The 20,891-nt window shown below is 38.6% G+C and overlaps 1 protein-coding gene across 11 annotated transcripts in view; it reads left to right on the plus strand.

The window, feature by feature from the left end:
- LOC478670 (LIM domain containing preferred translocation partner in lipoma) overlaps positions 1-16,580 on the plus strand; it is a 603,162-nt gene extending 586,582 nt beyond the window's left edge. For 9 of the 11 annotated variants that reach the window (XM_038583676.1, XM_038583674.1, XM_038583673.1 and 6 more), the window contains one exon: positions 1,281-16,580. In XM_038583676.1, the coding sequence (XP_038439604.1) occupies positions 1,281-1,557 (277 nt within the window). In that variant the 3' untranslated portion in view covers positions 1,558-16,580. The remainder of the gene's footprint in view (positions 1-1,280) is intronic. The other 2 variants (XM_038583670.1, XM_038583671.1) reach the window with 1 other exon arrangement.
- Positions 16,581-20,891: the final 4,311 nt, after the last annotated feature.

Consider the following 20,891-nt stretch of genomic DNA (forward strand, 5'->3'; position numbering starts at 1 on the left):
GATGTCAGCTCATTAAATAGTTACACCCATATCATTTAGGAAGTTTCCTTCTTTCTTTATTGCAATGAAGAGTTCATCTAATTCCATTGCTCAGTGTCCAAATGCCTCTAGAGTTGCAGAATATCTGCTTGCTCATTTGTGCAAAGCCAACTTCTGGGAAGCCTGACTCCTGCAGCCACTGGCGCTGCTGGGGTATTGTAGGCGATACCCTTTCTGAGCTTCCATGTCATTGTTAGTCAAATGCAGACATGAGCCCCAGTGACCCTGTTGCTCTCTTTGTAGACTGCAGAAGCAGGGCATGCAGTGGTGGTGGCCTTTTAGAAGAGTTCTCCTAAAGTTAGCAAGGGCACGCACTTCCAGATGAAGTACTGTGTTTTCCTTTGCAAAGAAACTTCCATTTTCTCCAAACTAAGGACCAAAATTTGGCTGGCTGTTACTTGACACTTTCCAAAATGGAGCTGCAGAGGTGCGAAGGACAGTCATATGGTCCTTTGATCCTTTACAGCTCTGTAGCTCCTCTAATTTGTTTCGAAATACTTCGAAACACATTCATTTTCCTCTTTGATCCTCCCAACCCTTGGTGAGGTAGGACATGAGGAATTATTTTCAATGACACTGAGGGAGAGCTAAGGGATGCCCCATGGGTGTAGGGGTGGGCTATCTCCCCTTCCAACACATTCCTCTACACCACACTGTCTCCTTCAGAAAGTGCAGCAAAGCAGTACTCCCAGCACACGTTAGGGTTTTATTTTCCCACTACAGCTGGAACCAGGATGCAGAGCGTAATGCGGGCCCTTCGGCCCTTCTGCTTGGAAGGAGGCCTTCTACAGCTTTGCCACTGCCCAGAAACAGCCGCGGAATTCTGTCCCTGCACCTGTGCTTTCCTTTTGAGAGATCCTTGGACTCATGATAAAGGGCAAAGAGGACTTAGCAGTTAGGGATCTCTTCTTGTCTTATTTTCTCTTGCTCTTGCTGTTTTCAATGCTTAGCTGAAAACAAAACCAGTACCTGGGGCTCCCAGATCCTCAGGTTCTTCTCTTTTTGGACTCGCATTTCCTATGAAGCAACCTGAGGGGGGTGTCATTTTACCCCGTGTGTATTTATGTCCCCAAATCTCTTATTGGGTGTTGTATCCTGGGGAAGGACCAGAGGGGGCCGATGGTACGGGAAAGGAGAATTAGTGGCCATGCTGTGGAGGCCTCAAATGGCAAGCGAAGGAGCGCAGTCCTCACGCACGTTGTTTCCAGTTGCACTCACATCCCTTGCATCTGTCTTTCCAGGATTGTGGCGGTCTCCTGTCCGAAGGAGATAACCAAGGCTGCTACCCTCTGGACGGACACATCCTCTGCAAGACCTGCAACTCTGCCCGCATCAGGGTGCTCACCGCCAAAGCCAGCACCGACCTTTAAATACGGTCGCCTGCTTAGCTGGTTAGTTGGTGGCGCTGAGAAGAAGGAAACACAAGAAAAAGATAAGAAAAGAAATGGGAAAATACAGGAAAGGCAATCAAGCCGTGGGATAGTCTCTGTTCTTCCTCTAATATTAACCTTTCTTTAGAAGCACATAGATGATGAGATTTTTTTTTTCTTGTAAGTTCTCACCAAATACACATTTCACATTTAATCATGCAGGACCTCGATGGGCCTTTGTTCCCCAGGACTTCCACATTTTTGCACGGATTATACTCCATCCCATTCACTTCTGCATTCCTTTAACTTTTAATCCCTGTGTTTGTCTCACTTTTCATCTGGTTGAATGGCTTTTTTTAGCGTGGTATTTGCTGTCGCACAGTTTTTCCTGGGTGAGTCGGCCGACTCACAGGTGCTTTGAGGCTTGAAGGTCCCATCCTATCAGCTCCCCGTGGCCTGGGATCAGAAAGGATAGCCATTCTTTCTCTGTGTTTTGAAAAGCACATCTTGTTGCTCTAAACTAGCCATGCCCCTTGAGGGGTTGGTGGGGGGAAGGTGTGCCACGTGTGTTAAGCTACAAAGAATTTAAGCTGTAAATTACATAGGTTAAAACAAGCCCCAATTTAATTTGCAACCTAATTTGATTGGAAATTCAAAATCTCTAGTGACCAGTGGTCAGGGCTCATTTGTAAACAGATATTGGTGAGAGAGAGCCAAAATTCACTTTTTTTTTTTCTAAAGGAATTACCAGTGGGACACGCTGGGAAAAAAAAGCATTTGGGGGGTATTTTGAAAATCCTATTAATATCCCACAACACCATCTTCAGAATTTCCTTTTCCATGCCACCTAGGTAATAATACAGACAAACTTTGTTTTCTCTGGAACGTAACATTTCCAATACTGTCCCACTTTTCATCTCCGAAATACTGCCATTTTTTTTTTTTTTAATAATATCCAAACACAACCACCAAAGTTGAGTTTTCTCTGGAGGAAGATGGTTGTAAAGAACTGTTCTTATTCTTTTTTTTTTTTTTTTTTTTTTGTCCCCCAGGCCCAGGTCCTTTTTGCCTGACAACTGCAAATCAGAGCACACAAAATAAAATTGTGTAGTTTTGTTTAGTTTACTTTAAAAAGACAGGAAAGCTTGAAAAAAATGTGAAACCATTTCATTACTACCGTAATCCTGCCGCAACTCAAATTGCATATCGTGGGGAGATGTTGTCCTATCATGGATGTGACATTTACACCACACTTTCAAAGACAATCGCTGAAAAAAAAATTGCTTTTTTTCTGAGCTAAAAATATGCAGAGTCTCTGCCTGGAATCTTTATTCAAACTCTTACTGGGCATTGAAACACTTGCTTGCCAACTACAGAACCATTCTAGTGGGTTCTGACTTGTTTCTTTTAAAGAGAGACACCCATCTTTGTAACGGCAGGTTGCCATTTTGTAAACTAATCAAATATTTTGGATTGAGATTTCTTAAACGTTTCTTCAAATCTTCCACAAGTATATACTTTTAAATTATGAAGTATTTTAAATAGACACAAAATATAAATAATAATATAATGAATCCCTGTATACATAACACCCAGTTTAAGAAATCAAATATAACAAGTAGAGTTACATTCCCTTAGGCGCCCTTCCCTGAGTCCACAAATACCTTTTTCATGATTATAAAGTGATAAAGTCGATTTTCTCTTCTGACATTTACTTTAATTTTTTATTTTAAAGCTCAGAACAGAAATGAAAAGTTATTTGTGCATGTTTTGATTTATACCCCATGCCTCAGGAACGCCAATTACATTTATTTTACTTTAGCAGAAATGATTGTAAAAATGGTTCTGTTTTCTTTTCTTTTTCTTTTTCTTTTTTTTTTTTTCAACAAGAACTTCTTAAGCCTATGGTCACTAGTTCATCTAAGTTAATTTGTGGCTCTTTTGCCTTGGTCACCCAAAGTGACTGCCAAAGTTACAGCTTTGCAAAGTTTTCTTGGAAAACTTTGTTTTTTTCCCCTTACTTTGCTACTCTTATCATTGGTCTTATATTTTTCTTAATGTGAAATACAATGGGATTCATTTTGGGCAGCATGTGAATTTTTGGATACAATAGTGAAACTTACTTCTGAATTTCTGTCCTCCAAATCCAAGATCAGACATGCTGATTACCTCAAAGAGCACTGACTTTTAGACAATTGGAAAGAGAATGTAATTTGCTTGAATGGCTTCAGCAGTTTGTTTTCTATGAAATACTTCGGGGGAAATCATGTTTAGGCCCAAAGCCCAATTTATTGAGAGATGGATTTTATCTCTTGAAGAGCAGTCATATTATTATGAATTTTGCTAAAAGAGGAAAATGTATGAAATATTTATACTATAAAAATGCAATGACATTCTACTTGTTTGTTACATTTAAGTCCTTGTGTAACTAAATGTTTACAAGCCAAAACATTTTAAAGAGAAAGTTATAAGAAAATGCTGTCACATACCCATCACTGTGGCATTGCCAGAATATTGCTTGCTTTCAATCTTTATAGTACATTTTTATCACATAACCTCAGAGTATCTTTACCAAAGAGTTTTAAAATAAATCTCTTTTTAATATAGACTTATTATACTTTTATAATAATGAATGTGCACACACACATATGCAGAAATATCTAGATTTAGATTTCTTTTCTTTCACAAGGTATAATAAGGAAAGGATCCTACATATTTTAGTCCAGGATTTCTTAAGTATATGATTTATATTGCTTTCTTGTCTTTTCTATTAATCATTTGGTTGAAACAATGCCAAATCACTCTTTACTCTTTTAGTTATGTGAAATTTTGCCTATAACAGAGACAGAAAGATGATATGACCTTAACAATTATAATTCTTTTGTCTTTGAGTATATTGTCTTGATTATTATTTAAATTCATAAATAATAGAAAAATCAGAGTTTATAAAAGAAAGTTTGTTAAAATATACAGGCTTTAAAAAATTGTCAAGAACATAAATATTTGGTAATTCTGTGTAATGAGAGACACGGAAAAGGAAAAAAACCCCACTATGTCATGGGCTCTGCACATGGTTTCAAAATCAAATTTCTTCACTATCAGGATCCCTAGCTCACACTGACTCAATGTGGAGTCTTATTTGCAAGCAAAATTGCATTTAACTCAAATAGCATTAAACTCAAAACTAAGTCATGTGTCCCAACATAGGACATCAAGGCTTTGAGATGCTGGACATCTCTGCAGCTCAAAGATGTGGGTTCTTTTTCCTGTCGTTGATAAATGGTTTTTGTAGGGGCAACTTCTCAAATCAAAATTATGTCATTGGCTGTATGCTGACTAATGCAGCAGTTAACACTAACGCTGTTTTCTCGCCACACAAGATTCTGCAAAGATGTTTATGGTGATGTTTAAAGTATATAAAACTCTAACTACATTTAAACAAGTGTTTTTATTTGGGTTCAGAGGAAGAAAGAGAGCACTTTTACAATGGGGCTCTAGAAGAGGGTTTATTGAATATAGACAGGACTCTAAAAAACACAACTTAACAACAGTTTTCCTAGTTAGTAAAAACCCTATTAATGTGAACCAGCCATGAATAACAGTGTTATTTCTATTTGATATGGTTTGGGCTTCTCTTGTCAAATCTGTGCCGGCTGCCCCCTGATCCCTCCATCATCAAGTTTTGAAGGGTGTCGGGGAAATTATGGCAGCTGCTAGGGAGATCAGGGAAACACTGGTGTGACCTCCCAGCCTCTCACCACTCCTCTTGGCTTGGAAAGGCTTCTTTTTCTCATAGACATTTCTAGAAATATTGCCATTCTACCTTAGTATTTCACATTTGTAGTTTAAACAAGTGATTGTCCATCTGTTGCCTAGAGCTGCAGTACATGTGTGTTATGAATGAAATATGACAGCATGTTCCATACCCTGCTTTAGCCATCTGTAGGAAACCAGTAGGCTGAAAAAGATGTACCTCTGCAAAATGTGCCTGAAGTCCCTTTCTTGAGATCGCTCTCTCAGTGCACTTTTGTGGGAGACAATCAGAGAGCAACATGTATGTGTGCCTTATGTGTAAAGAATCTCTACACTACTACGAATACTCCAGTGGAGAGTCCATAACATTAGCAATCATCTCCCAAATTTCCAAGATCCACTCATCAAAAAAGAAAACAAAATCCAGATAAATGTAAACTCTTTTATCTTAATGTATTCTAATAGTGTTTCTTTTCTCCTTGTCTCTCGGAGAAGTACCTTATGGATTCCTGAATTAAGAGAACACTTTTATGCCAGAAGGTGGTGTTTCAGATGTTTAGTGATTATCTTTGGTCTTACTCTGATCTTAGTCAGATAATGAAGGCAGACTTCAGTATGAGCCTTTACCACCATTCAGCACATATTACTTTTAGTAATTGTCATAGCTTTTTGGCTTGTCTGTGGTCTTAATTTAATAGTGGACAGAACCAGTTGGGAGCAGGATTGAGTTCTGAGTCATTGTGGTACGTACAACCGTGGACATTTCAGGTTGTTATTCATGTGACAGATAGCTAGAATGAAACTCTTCTCAAGAGGCTGTTGTTTGGGGTAGCTTATTCAAACCTTAAAAAAAATTATCTGATTAAAGCTCCGTGATTTGGTGAGAATTCTTCCTCTTTTCCTCTTTGCCTCTTTTTCTCCTTCCTTCCCTTTTCATTCCTGCCCTCCTTTCTTACATTCTGTCCTTCTTTTCATCCTACCTATTAATGATATTGTGGCTTGGATTTTTCACAAGTAAATTATATCAGTGCATTCTGATCTTTATGGAATTATGATCACATTAAGGGAAGAAGACGACTACCGTCAAATATATATGGCATCCATAAACCCTTCCTTTTAAAAAGGGCATATTTTCCAGATTGTATTTATTCATAAAGCGAGATGAGATAATAGAGTCTTTCAGTTTTATTTTAATGAGTTTTCATCAGGGACTCAGATCATAGAGTTCTTGGCAAATTCACTTATGACTGCCCTACTTTTCTCAGCTATATGCAAAGTGATCTTTCTAAGATTAGGTTAAGAATTTTTTTTTTAAAGTCCGAAGCATTCTGACCGACAAAACAATCATATTTTTAAGTGGTGTGGCATGTTATTTTATTCCTAATGAAACTTGGTAATTTTCCTGCTGGCAAGGAAAAACTATCATCCTTCTGGAATTTTTACACATATCAGCATTTTGCCTATGAGCATAATATTAAATCCTAATAGTCGGATCACAGTATTTAACAAGGGTAGGTCAGTGCCAGAGTTTTTCCTAGATCACAGCTCACAGGCCTGTAGTATGTTTATAAAAAGCAAAAAAAGCAACCTGAGAAGAACAAGTCTGGATCTCTCAGTAAAGCATCTTGTTAAAATTCAGCTTTGAGATTCTTTTGAACTCTGGCTAGTACTGATAAAAATATGCCCTCTGTGTCCATTTCTTTTTAATTTGTTTGGAAAAAGCTTATAATTCTAGGGATGTATTTCTACTTTGCGTCTCTGCTCTCACTTCTACTTTCTTTAAGTTTTCACAGGATTTACATTGACTTTCCTTTTTGAAAGGGTCATGTGTGAGGAAAGCAAAACATATTTAATATATAGTTAATTCAATACGTAAGTGAATTAGCCAAGTCTCGGTAGCTATGTTGTTTTGATACAGAAACAGAGTTTTGTTTGGTTTTGGTTTTTGTTCGTTTGTTTGTTTGTTTGTTTGTTTGTTTGTTTTTAACCTGTCTCCACGTAGAGTGGGATTCAGAAGACAAAGGAGGGATTTAAGAAAAGGGACAGTCTACAATTAAAATGATGGCCAGAGAGTTTTTGTAAAGTATAACTCTGAAAACATTGGAGGGGTTTTAGGGATCAGCAATTGTAGTTGTTTGAACAAGTAAAATATTTATGCTTCCAAGTTTACTATGTATTGAAAAATCACTATAGATAACAATATTTGTTTCCCTTGTCAGAAAAAAGTGAAATGACAGCAGCTGCTAGGCCCCACGACATGGATCAGAGCTACTCCAGAACTTTATAATGCATGTCCTTTCATCCCCTCCAAGAGAGGGGCATAGCTCATGCTCAGCCTGAAAGATGGTGATACATATTCTTGGGCACACCGCACTGCACCCTAAGCATCTCTGAAGGTTAGAGGTTTCTGCTTTCACTCATGAAAGGTTTTATCCCTTTCCAGTACTTGCCTGATGATGACAGTAAGTAGAAGCTTTTAGATCTGTGGTTCTCTTGTTGAAACCCAATCATCCACTAATCTGTAATGCCATCCCTAAACATCCAAATTATAACTTATTTAGACTAGTTTTCTCTTTTTTAGTTGCAAACACAGAAAATTAACTTTATCTTACTAACTTTAAAAGAAAGAAATATAAAATGGCCTATCTTCCTTTAAAAGGACACTTATTCCTTTCTCTATTTTACTTTTCTGCCCCTTGTACAAAAAAGTTATAGACACTATTTAGTTATCCAACAGGCATGTGTGGCTTATTTTGTGGAAAGTATGGAAGATGCATTTTTGTTAAATTCATGAACATTTCCCCTTAAAATCACATAAAAAAAATTACTAAAATCTTTGGTCTTTGTTTCTGATTGTTACTTAATTTATCCACAGTCTAACCACACTAATACATATCTCTATTTCCAAGCCTTTGTTATAAACAAAAATTAATATTCTGCAAATAAAAAGTTATACATACTAGAGAGAGGAGAAAACCTATAGCTAATTCTTTTGTAATAATTTAAGATACTGGCATTAATCTTTCCTTACAATACACCTTTTTAAATTTTTCCAAGCTACTCATTAACTTAGGGGCAAGAGAAAACCTTACTCATTTAACTCTGATAGACATTTAACTGACCCAAATGGCAGCCTTATTAAACAACCCATATAATGGATTCAGTCAACCTGTCACTGACCATAGCTTCTAGTTCACTTCTAAACACCAGAAGTAGAATGATTTACCAAGAATAAGACAGATGTTGCTATATCGTCTTGTGTTCTACACTAGCATTGAGGGTTATAGCTGACCCCTGACATCCTTTGGTGGTGTTGCCAGACAAACATAGAATCATGGGCCTTTTAAGAATCGGAATCTCTTCTGTTATTTTGCTACCAAGTCACCATCTCATTTCTTAGACCTGGCCAGTATGTAGTACTGTTCCCAGCAGTCCATTCTACTATTATGGCAACTCTTTTCTACAAAAGTTCTTTCTCCTGCTGCATATAATTTTTTCTGCAGGGCTTTGCAAAAACGATTCTAATGTCTAAATCTTTACTTCAAGATCAGATATCACTAACTCTTTCAGCTCTTTCCCATTTATTGACATGATGTCAAGTCCGATCACCCTACTGCTTCTCCTTTGAACAGTTGTATAAATAGTTTCTAATTCTATTTCACTCTACTTGATGAGGCCTAGTAATCACCTTGGGTCAGGCTAGGTAGAAAAACTTTGTTCTGGAGTTGAAAAGTAAATGGACTTGAAGTCACCCAAAAGAAACTGATAGCCAATGTGGAAATTTCCACCAAGGACTCAAGACTCAGGAGAGTGGAAGGCAGATGAGGCTAGATCTTCCATGTGTACAAAACAGACCTTTTACTTTGTGTCCTATTTTTGATGTAGCCAAAATTAAAGTCATTCTGAAAACAAGAAGCAAGCTAACTTGTATGCCATCCGTGAGATTCCCACTTCTTGGTTAATGTTTATAAAGTCTCTTTAAACCTACTCTTCCTTTGTCTCTGTCTTCTCAGAAATAACACATTTTTTTTTTTTTTTTTTTTTTTTTTGGTCCATGTCCCCATACTGAATGCAGAAAAAGAGTTCTGGCTACTTTCTAGGTTTAACATAAATACGTACTTGCTAATTGGTTTTGAGATTCACTTCCATTCTTTTGTTCTCCGATGTTTGTACCTAGAGATGTTACACTTTAGACCAAGCAAACAGCTTCCCTACATGATCAATTAGGAACTATTCTTAGGAGTCCGTATTTCTCTTTATTTTGTCTTTTTAACCTTTCTAACCTGTAAGCCTCTGTGTATATCCTAGAAGCTACCCTACATGGCAGTCCAACATCCCTTTCTCATATTAATTTAATAATTACTATAATAGAATCAGCCCCTAAGTAACTTTGATTCAGTCCAGTTGCAATAAGGTCAAACAGGTTCAATGTGTACTAAGGTCGATAGCATTAAGAAGGGTACTGCTTTCTAGTGGCATCAGTAGGGCTTCGTTGAGGAGGGAAACTTGGTAAGAAATATTGAACTGACTCATTGAGTTAATGTGGAAACGCTGAAGGGAGACTATTTAAGGCACTAGAAACAACAGAAAAGCACAAGCTATCCTTAGACCCTCTACTTTAAGTATTATGGATTCTGGAATTTCCTTAAAGGAGAAAAACTTTCCAGATATTCAGGGTCAATGGGAAGGTAAAAGACATAGAGGAAATCTAATTCAATTGCTATTTTCTATCTTGCCTCTTTATAATTGGAAGATAGGATGACTGCCAAAATATAAACCAGCACATACATTATGAACAGGAAGCTTTATACCAGATTACTCTCAGAGCAAACACATGTGTCTTTTGAACCCTGCAAGAGAAGAAGCAAGTCATCCTTATTTTCCTATGACTTTAGGTCAACAGTTGGAAAGGACCCAGCCATCATCTATTCCACTTGGTGTTAAAATTCCCTTGCCAATTCACTGTTAAGTGACAATCCAGACTCTGCTTAAGCATCACCTGCATCAACAAGCTCATGACTTCTTCTCCCAGGTGCCACACAAAACTAATCTTTAGTACACAGTAAAATGTTCTTCCTCCCTTCATTTTCCTTCCACGTATACTTGTTTTCATCTTGGGAACACATTACTTTAAAAGGGAAACCTTCATTATTAGCTAAAGATGACAAAAACCTTTTAAAAAATCCTTAAAAATGGTCTGAAGGATTTTCTGAGGGTCAGGTTTTAGAGTTTACGAGTATTTTGTTGTTGTTGTTGTTGTTGTTGTTATTTTCTAACTCAAAAGACAAAGTGTTCCGATAGTTGGTATGTAGCTTTTTGGACTCCTCCAGTGACCAACCCATGAACAGTCCACTCCAGTTACCTGGCCTGCTGCTAATGACCTTGAAATGTTGAAACCTGCCTGCCCCTGATCTCCACTTCTAAAAAGGAAGGAAGTCAAAAGCAAAAGAGAGTAGTTCTGTCGAAAGTCTACTTCTGTCCAGTTGTTGTTTGCCAAAGGAAATTCGTCCTTGGGGGAAGGGGTGACATTATGTTGTGGTCTTAGGCAGAAGTGTACAGATTCTCTCATCAGCACCCTGGGTTCCCATGCACCGCCGGTAGTGCCCCTCCCCAGCTTTGAATTAGAGAGCCCTGTCGGCAGAATCTGTCATCAGTCTCCCGGGCAGGACCTGGGGGTGGCTTTCTGAGCTCTAAAATAATAATTCCTAAGAGAGCTTACAAACTGCTTTCACACATGAAACAGCCCTGGGAGGAAGGTTATTAATAGCCCTATCCTAGAAGAGAGAGCCGAGGCTCAGAATCGTTAAGTGACTTGCCAAAAGCGATACAGCTGGTAAGTGGCAGATCTGGGGACACAGCCAGGTCGTGCAAGTCCAGTGCTCTCTCCAGTGGCCACTCTCAGGGCACAGACTACCTCAGAGCACAGTATATGCTTCACACACACTCGTGTGCCCTGCTCAAAGGCAGCCAGGGCAGTTCTCATAGACCATTAGAGACCTCAGGTGGCAAAGCCACGTGTGCCCGGTGCTGCCTTGCCATCCTGCGTGCAGGGTCTGTGTCATCCTGTGGGAAACTACTAGGCATTCTATCATCTGATCCGACATCAGCACTGTGATGATGTCAGTGGGGGAAGGCCACCGCCAAGAACAAACAGCTGTGCCACCGAAGCACACTGCAGCAAATTTCCCCGGAGACGGTTGGTTTACTTTACATTAAGGGGAAAACTCTGGAACTGTGAGGTTCAGCATATCAACCAAGATTGTATCATTTCGAATGCGGCAGAGGGCAGAGGCGACTTGGTCCTTAAGACAGTCTCTCTCCCGGGGGTTACGATTTATGCCCCACAGAGATGGAAAGTGCTGGAGGTAAGCAATGCCTATTATTCTCCTTCTCAGTTCACATTTATTGAGGCCCCACAGAGTATGTCACTGCACCAGGCATTTCCCAACCACCTTACCAACCCATGACCTTGAAATGTCTGGGAGCAAAGGCAGCAGGACCGAATGCAGCCTCCCTATTTGGTGTTTGCCCTTTGGCAGATGGGGCTTCCCAGGCCATCGTGGTTTTGTGATCTCTGTGTGCTTACTCGAGGGAGTTTGGTACTGTGTTGTCCCCAGGATGCTCGCTTGTAAGCCACTGTGTATATTCTAGAAGCTACCCTACATGGCAGACCAACAACCCACCATTCCTTCCCTTGAGCTGCATCTCTCAGGAAGATGTGCCTTTTGATGGGTGCTCTTAGGTTTTTATTTCCTCCTATTTCTCATTATAGTTGTTTGGCTTCAAGTTAAAGTCGGTGAACTGATTGAAAGATGTTCTCTCTTCATCTGAGTTAAATCTCCTGCAGGAAACCTTTAAAATGATCTCATCTAATAAGCCTTCTAGGCTTTTCCCTCCCTAGAAGCTACCATCCATCAAGCCACTCTCAGTGTCCCTCTGCTTATTCCCTGGGATTAATGAGGGCCAAGTTAAGTCACAAATGGCCTCTCACTCCTTTCCACACTTCACACCTGGAATACAAAGGATGTGCCAGCGGGGCCAGCAGGGTAGTACCCTTAGCGGAAATGGCAACAGTCAGAGCTTAGAAAAAGGAGCCTTGTCTTCCCATGAGGCTTGATCAATGCTCTGGCTGACGCAGTGGAGAGCAATTCTTGTAGGATAGATGGAGTATCTCCACCCAAGAGCGGGTGAAAGGAGAGAGAAGAATTTTGAGAACTCTCGAGAATTATCTAGGTGAGTACACCTGGGTAGGGACATCCATGAGTAGAACCTGTGACATCTCCTCAGCAGGAACAAAAGGGCAGGGAGGCAGTGAAGATGAAGAAGCAGCCCTTTAAAAAAAAAAGAAAGGGAGTCACAAATCCTGATCTCCCTTTACATAATGTAAAGAAAATTATGAATAAAACTTTTCCTTCCTCCATTCTGCATGATACAGTCCTCCATATGTAGGGAAAACACAATTGCGTTGTCTTTAAAACACACACCCGTGCACGTGCGTGCACACCCTCTCACACATATGCACATACAAGCATCTTCCAAGAAAGCTGATCCTTCAAAAAAAGAAATCTTATTTTAAAACACTTGGGTTTTTCAGGCCGGGAAATTAATAATTCCTAGACCTGACCCATTTTTGTGGCTGCCAAAAAGGAAAAGAAAAAGCTCTTTAAATTTTGTATGGATCCATTTATCTCTTAAAATATGCCAAAGCAATTTGAGGTGGGGGTGGAAACGAAAGTATTTATCACTCCTGCTTGATTCTCTCTTTACATCTCTATCTGTGGGGAAAAGGGTAAAGATTCTTCCTGGGCCGTTGTTATTGATGCATCGTGTTATCACCTTGGAAGACGCCTGCTTGCTCCCTGCCAAGAGGAGAGTATCACACTTGCTCTCCTAACTTCATTTACTCTATCACAAGGGAGTAAATATTAAGTCTGGATGTCTTTCCTCACAAAATTATTTAATGCCATTTCTGAACTGCTTTAGAACATGCAAAAAGGGGAGAGCTAGTTTTTCTTGGATACATGTCTCCTTTCTTTTCTTTCTTGGGAGACTTAAATCTAAAGGGGGAAAAAATCCAATACCTTCTCATCTCTTTTTCTCTGTGGGTGACAGCTGATGATCACTTAGGAACCATAAGCCAGAAGTAGGAGAAGAGCATAGCCGGGTTATGATGTATCTGCCAACGTGTTTCATTCCTTCAAACACAGACTTCAGAGGAAACGGGATTCTTAGCAGTTAAATGCCAACAATAGAAATGGCCTGATTTTAATTTCAAATAGTAAAAGGCAAGTTGATATTTAGGCAATGTTTGCATTTTACTAACCCTTCTGCCGATTTTTTAGATGAATGCCAAGCACATCAGTGTATCAGGGAGAAATTGCCAGAAAGAGCCAAAGTGCCTTAGACCTCTCTCATTAGGTTGAAGCTGGTATGCACCCTACCAGCCTTCTCACTGCGCTGAAATGTCAGAATTGAGATGCATCCTTTGAGGAAAGAGACTTAGAACCCTGGAAGTTAAATCCTGTCACCAGTACGTGTAGCAAAGTAGTTGCAAAATCACGTTTCAATGACTTTCTCCCTTTTACTCCCCATCTATTCTCTTGGGAAAGCTGATAAGCAAATTATCCAAGAATTATTTCCTTATTAAACAAAGTTAGAATCTCCCCGCCCCCCCAAGTCTGAATTCTCCCCTTGTTCTTTTTCAGGAAATATGAAATAGCAAACAGAACTAAAGATGCCACTTGATTGTCTGATCCTTTGGCATGAATAAAATTATCCTGTGATTGAATGTGCCTTAAGTGAAAATTTAAACTTAGATGCAGAATTTTCACAGCTGGACGCCGTGTTAATTTCTGCCAGGTTATCTGTGCAGGGAACTACTTTGTTTTTGTTTTGTCTTTTAAACTCCACGTTTATCATTAGTTTAGCAGATTTGGGGCTCTCTCTCTCTCTCTGCTGGGAATATGTGCAATTGTGAGACGCACCCAAAAAAAAAAAAAAAAAAAGGAAGGGAAAGAACTTTCTGAGTGGCAAATCTGTGCCATGAAGGAGACGTGACATGGAGATGCAGAGCCCGAGGATAGTAATTTCTCGGAGCTGCACACACGAGCTTTTATTTCATGGCTTTGTCACCGGCTTTTCTCCTTCTGTGCCGTCACCTTTGAGAAATACGATGCCACCTTCTCCAAGTCTGCCTTTTTAACAGCTACAGTTGAGTTGGCAAGACTTCCCCAGCTCTGAATATAGCCATTTGCCGACTCCGGCCTCTTTGCGAGACTGACTCAAATCTGTGATCTTCTGTTCAGCATACACATCAGCAAAGTGAGAAGATGAGCACTAAATATAGGCTCTATTAACTTTACTTTTAGACTTACTGCCTTCAAAAAGTGCCTATTCTGAGAAACATAAACGTTATTCCTACATATGTATGTACACACGGTACCCAGAGTCATACTGTGCAGCCTTCAAAAACATACCATCTCGAAGAGTAGGTGCTAAGATAAGGAACGCTTGCCAAATGGAAGAAAGTCACTCATTTCCAATATCCCCTCTCGAGTGGCACCGTGGAACAGGCTGCAAACACATTCCCTGAGCATTCCTTGCTGATACAGCCACTTTATATTTATATCCGACTGGATGGTGGCATACTGCTGAGGCTTCCTGTACTCTGCTACCAGGGAGTATATGCTGCATGGAATTGGAATATTTAGTCAGAAAAAAAAAAAAAACCGACATTGTTTAAGAGAATTAATAGAGCCCAGGATCTGTATTAGGATATGCGTCATATGTGTGTTTTATAAACTAAGCATTGGTGGGTTTAGAATGTCAGCACATTTTTTTCCTCCTTTTATCTCACAGGCTAACATCAGTGAAAAGGGAAGAAAAGTCTTGGCTGTGAGGATTGGAGGCTCAGGGGGCCAAATGTCCTTGCCAGATCCTTAGAGCATCTTTACTTTGACTCCTAAAAATAGTAGCATATGTTATCGAGTGGCTTTTGTTTCCATAGTTCTGCCATGGGCACTGCAAGCACAGATCCTGCTGATGGAGCAGCAGCACAGCCTAGACCGAAGGACTCTTATCCAGGTGTGGCAGTAGGAGAGGGTCCAGGGAAATAGGACGAGGTAGACCGTGCATGATTTTAGGAAAAGGGTTGAAGGGAGGACGTGCTTCCAAAAAAGATCTTTCTCAATGTGTCGTCTGACTCAACCAGCTGGCAAATTACACTTGCCAAGTCGCTCTCTTTCCTTCTAAGTCATTTGGCTCCATGTTCATTTGAATACGCCTCTCCTTTGGGAAAGAGAGATGCCTCCAGTTAGCCTCTCTCCAAGGAAGCTCTTGACGTCGTCTTGGTCACAAAGTTATCTCCTGCCCCACCCACTTTCACCAAAAGGAAGTAAGGAGGGACGAGCTATAGGAGACGGTTTCCATGGCACTGCAGTCAGCCACCATTCTGCCTTCCATATAAGGAGCCCCCCTACATACACCAGGGATGAGGCTGGAACAGATTACTGTTGCATAATCTTGAGTGTGGACCACCCTGCTTTAGCTGTCATTTTATGAGACCAGTTGGCTCCTTGGAGAAAGAGTGATACTCTTCACTAAAAATGTCTACTCTTCCTGTTGACGTTCGTTTTCTGTTTTTACCTTATCCAATTTCAACACTAGTCATTTTCTATTTTTTAGAGAATCAGATGTTAGTGCTAGATAAGGGTTGAAGAATCTCTGTGTGGTATCAGAAGAAGTATTAGGATACGGGGTTTTTCTCCTTGGGAACAAGATAGATGCAAGGAAAGAGACAATAGAGCTCTCTGTCCAGGTTTCAACCTGATGACCATGACTATGAGAGATAGTTTTGTGTAAATGTTAAGTGGTACTTACAAGTGGACAAAGAAAAGAGAAGGGGGAGACAGAGAGAGGCCAGATTTTCTCTCTACTAGGAACAAGAACTTCATGAGGTACAGCATCGCCCCACCACGATCAGCTGCTAGTCAGTAGAACATTCCTTGACTTGGGGAAAGCCACATGAAAACCTAGAGGGAATATGCCGTTTTTCACATGTGTGCTACTGACAGAGCCATGATATTCCTAAAATATAGGTTTCTCTTTCTTATTTTATTCTTAACAAATCACATTTCTCCACTACATTATGAACCATCACTGACATCCAAAATAACCCACATGATTCCTTATGAAAATAAGAGCATAAAACCTGTTATAAGCAAGTGATTTGGGTATTTTCTTTGTATTTACGTATTATCCAATTATATGAAAACATTTCTATTTACCTTCTGTTTTTCTCAATTATGTTTTTCTAATGCTCTTTAAGAATGAATATGAAAATGATATTCTTTTTTTCTGTAAAAGAACTGCATCTCCTTTATTATATTTAGAAATCCAATAAACTTCTTATTACATATACTTGTCTTTGTGTGGAATTCTTTTTGAGTTGGATAATCCTGGTTTCCTTTCTTCTGACCCCTTTTACTGTGATTCATTTTTTATATCATTTGCTTTCCAGATGGTCTTCTGAGAAGGGAATGCCTCTCAGAGCAAAAATGATGCCAACAAGAGTATGAAGGCACCCACTCTCCTCCACTAACAGCACAGAAGATCTTAAGGTTGGACATGTTCTAAAATTACTTGACCACTCCTTGTCTTAACCTTACAAGTAAAGGTTTTTTTGCCTTTAAAGCTGGATACAAGCAAATGGGTCCCTACATATGGGGGTGGGAGGTCTCCACTTAGCACCAACCCTGGCTGACTTTTCCTCACTTCTTCTCATATGTACTGTGTTTTCTTCTCAAACACCAAGAATCTGCTTTGTACTAAGCATCTTGAAGGATATGGGTATATATCAGACAATTCCTGCTTTCAAGACTTCTATAGTCTACTAGAGGTGATAGATATGCATACATATGGGGAAAGGAAAGAAAGACTAAGGAAGGCACTTGAGAGAGTAATTTAGCATTTTCAAAACTTTCACTGTTCATTGTATCATTTTTGACAGCTCTGTGATCTGGAATTATTTTTACCTTCATTTTAAAGATGAGAATGAAAGACATAAAGTTAATAACCCAACATGACCATTGACTAAAAACATTTTTTTTCTTTTATTAAGCAACAGGTCTATAAGAGAACCCAGTCCACTGGTTTATCCACTAAATCTTAAGTGTGACTAGGAGAGAGAGTACGTGAAAGTCTTCCATAAAATTCAGTAAAGAGTATCTCTCCTTCCCACTTAGGCCTTGGGTTTCTTCTCTCCAGCATCACATGTCAGCCTACTAATGCTGGGGGAATCTGAGAACACAGATGCAAGAAGCCTGCACACAAAAGGCCACTATTAAAAAAAAAAAAAAAAAGTATTTATTTATCTGAGAGAGAGAGAGTTGGGGGAGGGTTGCAGGAGGGGAAGGGCAGAGAGAGAGAGAGAATCTCAAGGAGACTCCCCACTGAGTGCAGAGCCTGACTCAGGGCTTGGCCTCACAACCCTGAAATCATGGCCTGAGCCAAAACCAAGAGTCAGATGCTCTACCAACTGAGCAACCCAGGCACCCCAAGAAGCCACCATTTTTAAAGATGCCGGACATAAGATAGTTTTTTGAATAAGTGAATAATAGCCAAATCACTTGGATTCAGTGTATTTATAATTTCTTCCAAAAAAATTGTAAATAATAATGAAGGGCATATAACATATGATCTTGTCTTCTCTTTCCTTTTCTCCTATTCCGCATTTTCTCTTCTGTGGCCCCCTTCTGCTCTCTGTATTCTAACACTAGCAACACATACATTCATTTGTCCTATTCACAGACTGTGAGAGCATGAAGGCCCCTTAGGGCGCTTTTACTCTGATCTTGTGAGGGAATACCAAGTCCCAGAGACATGAAGGGATTTATTCAAGATCACAAAATAATTTATTGTCAAGGCTGGATCTTGAGTCCAGTGCTATCATACTGATGATTTTAATGATGTGGAAGAAAGTGAGAAGAATGTTCTATAATTTACATTTCTACGAAAAAATAAAGACATTAGAAGTAAAAACAGAGAAGGCTCAATGCCCATAGATCCCAATAAAAGAAATTCTAAAAGAAAATAAACCAAGAAGGAATATCAGTGATGCAACAGGGTGATGAGGAAACAAAATGGCAACCATATAGCTTAACGTCCAATAAGTTAGGTATATCCTAGGAATTATGAGGACAGTTGAACTTTAGAATATAATTTATAATTATAATATTATTTGCCACTTTCACAGAACAAAATAGAAAAGTCTTGTGATCCTATCTCAATGGATGCAAAAAAAGGATGTAATAAAAGCATAATTAAAAAAAAAAAAAACTTTAGCAAACTAGGAATAGAAACTTCCTTCACTGAGTAAAGACTATGAAAAAAATTACCCCAAATAGTGAAACATTAGAAGTAATTCTAAATCATAAACAAGAGAAAGATATCTACTATCACCACTTCCATTCAGTTTTGTACTGAGGACTTTAGTCAGTACAGTTATATTAGAAACATGGATGAAATTTATAAAAAATGGAATGTAAGAAGCAAAACCATCATCAATCATAGATGATATAAGTATAGGAAATGGGAAACCCAAAACAGGCAAATAATTAGCATTCAAAAGTTTAACAAATTTTGCTAGCTATGTTAATATACCCAAAACAAAATGTGTTTTATTTCTGTGCAACAGCCACAAAAAGTTAGACGATGTATTTTGAATAAATCATATAAAATAGTCACAAAAAATGTAAAGTACCTAAGAATATCTTTTTTAAATGTAGAATACCTTAATGAAGAAAATCATAAAATTTTACTGAAAAACATTTAAGGAGATCTAAAGAAATGGAAAGTTAGACCATATCCAAAATAGGGAAATACCATAAACATATAAACTCTCCTTAAATTGATCCACAGACTTAATGGAATTCTAATCTAAATCCCACCAAATTTTTCTATTGACTTTGACAAGCTGATTATAAAATTTACTCAGAAAAACAAATGCTAAAATACTTGAGACATTTTTGAAGAATAAGGATAATTTTCTTTACCAGATAAAACCTTACATAAAGCTGTGGTCATTAAGGAGTATATTATTTGTATAAAAAAAGACAAATATACAAATGGACCACTGTTAAGAATCCTAAAACAAAACCATTAATTTACTGTTACTTAATATATGACATAGATGATACTGCAGATCACTGTGGAAGGAGTAGATGCTGAGATAATTGGTTTTTCATGTGGAAAAAAATAACATCTCATCCCTACCTCATGTAGACAAACTTTAAGATCTACTAAAAAAAAATCTTTATGGCTTTTAGGTTAAAAAGGATTTCTTGAACAAAGTAAAAAAACATTAAAACTATAAATAAAAGGACGGATCATTTAGACCTCACTAAAATTAAGAAATGTAGTTAATCAAAAGATTCATAAATAGATTCAAGCTGGGAAAAGCTATTTGCCAGACATGAAACAAACAAAGGGTTACTATCCAGAAACTACAAAGAATTCCTAAGAAAAAGAAATTCAATAGAAAAATGGGCACAAGAACAGATATTATTTCATGGAAGGGGAAACACACATGGCTAATTGACCTATGAAAGAACATTTAAGTCAGTCATTAGGGAAATGCAAATTAAAACCAATGTGAGTTACCATTGTATATCAACCAAATCAGCAATAATCTGAAAGTCTGATAACGTCAAGTATTGGAGATATAATGTGGAGTAATGGTTATTTACATGCAATATTGGTGGGAGTGAAAATTGTTAAAATCACTTTGGAAATCAATTTAGCATTATCTAATAAAGATGAAGACGTGCAAATCCTATAACCAACAGTTCCACTCATGCCCATGTACCCCAGAGGCAAGTACAAAGATATAAAAAGTGCTGTATGGTTTATTCATGGCAAAAAGCTGAAGATAATACAAATGCCCATCTGAGGCTGATTAATCAGTAAATAATAGTATATCCCTATAATAGAATAATATATAATTGAACATTAATGAATGTACTCTAGGCTGAGTAGCTTGATATGGTCAGTCTTCAGAAACATAATATTAGAGGGAAAAAACTGTTTTAAGGGACAAATATATTCCTATAATTTATCAAAATTAAAAATAAGCAAAACTAATAATACTGTCTGAGGGTCTATACATAGAGGAACAAGATAAAAGGAGGAAGATGCGATTGGTGAAAGACATAGGGGAACTTCAGGGGTGTTATTAAGAGCAGATTCCTTTAGTTGGGTTGTGGGTTCATAGGCACTCATTGTGATACATCATAATATGCACTCCTTCTGCGTCTCATAGTTCATAACATAATAGTTAAAAGAAAAAGGGAGGGAAGAAGTTTTCTCTGGTAACTCCACTTTCTACTCCAGCAGAGTCAAGTGCTTAATAAATCCGTAGTGACCACCACATATCTGAGATTAAGGCTGCCTTCAGAAATGGGCTAAGGGAAGTTTCCTCTCAGTGCTTTTTATACAAGATCCTAGAATCCACTTCCTTAGTTAAATGTAGATGAGGATGAATGGAAAATGGAAACTAGAGCAAAGCTCTCAGTGTGGGCCATGCGATTACAGGATACTTCTCTTATCATAATTCCCTGCCCCTGACATCTCCTACAAAGACTTCCGTAAAGTCTCCACTACTTTTTTATCGAAACTAACTAATCCCTCTCCCAAGTTCCCTTTATGGTGCAAACTAGTATACCATCTCCCCTC

Source organism: Canis lupus, chromosome 34, assembly GCF_011100685.1.
Source record: "Canis lupus familiaris isolate Mischka breed German Shepherd chromosome 34, alternate assembly UU_Cfam_GSD_1.0, whole genome shotgun sequence".
Classification (NCBI taxonomy): Eukaryota; Metazoa; Chordata; class Mammalia; order Carnivora; family Canidae; genus Canis; species Canis lupus.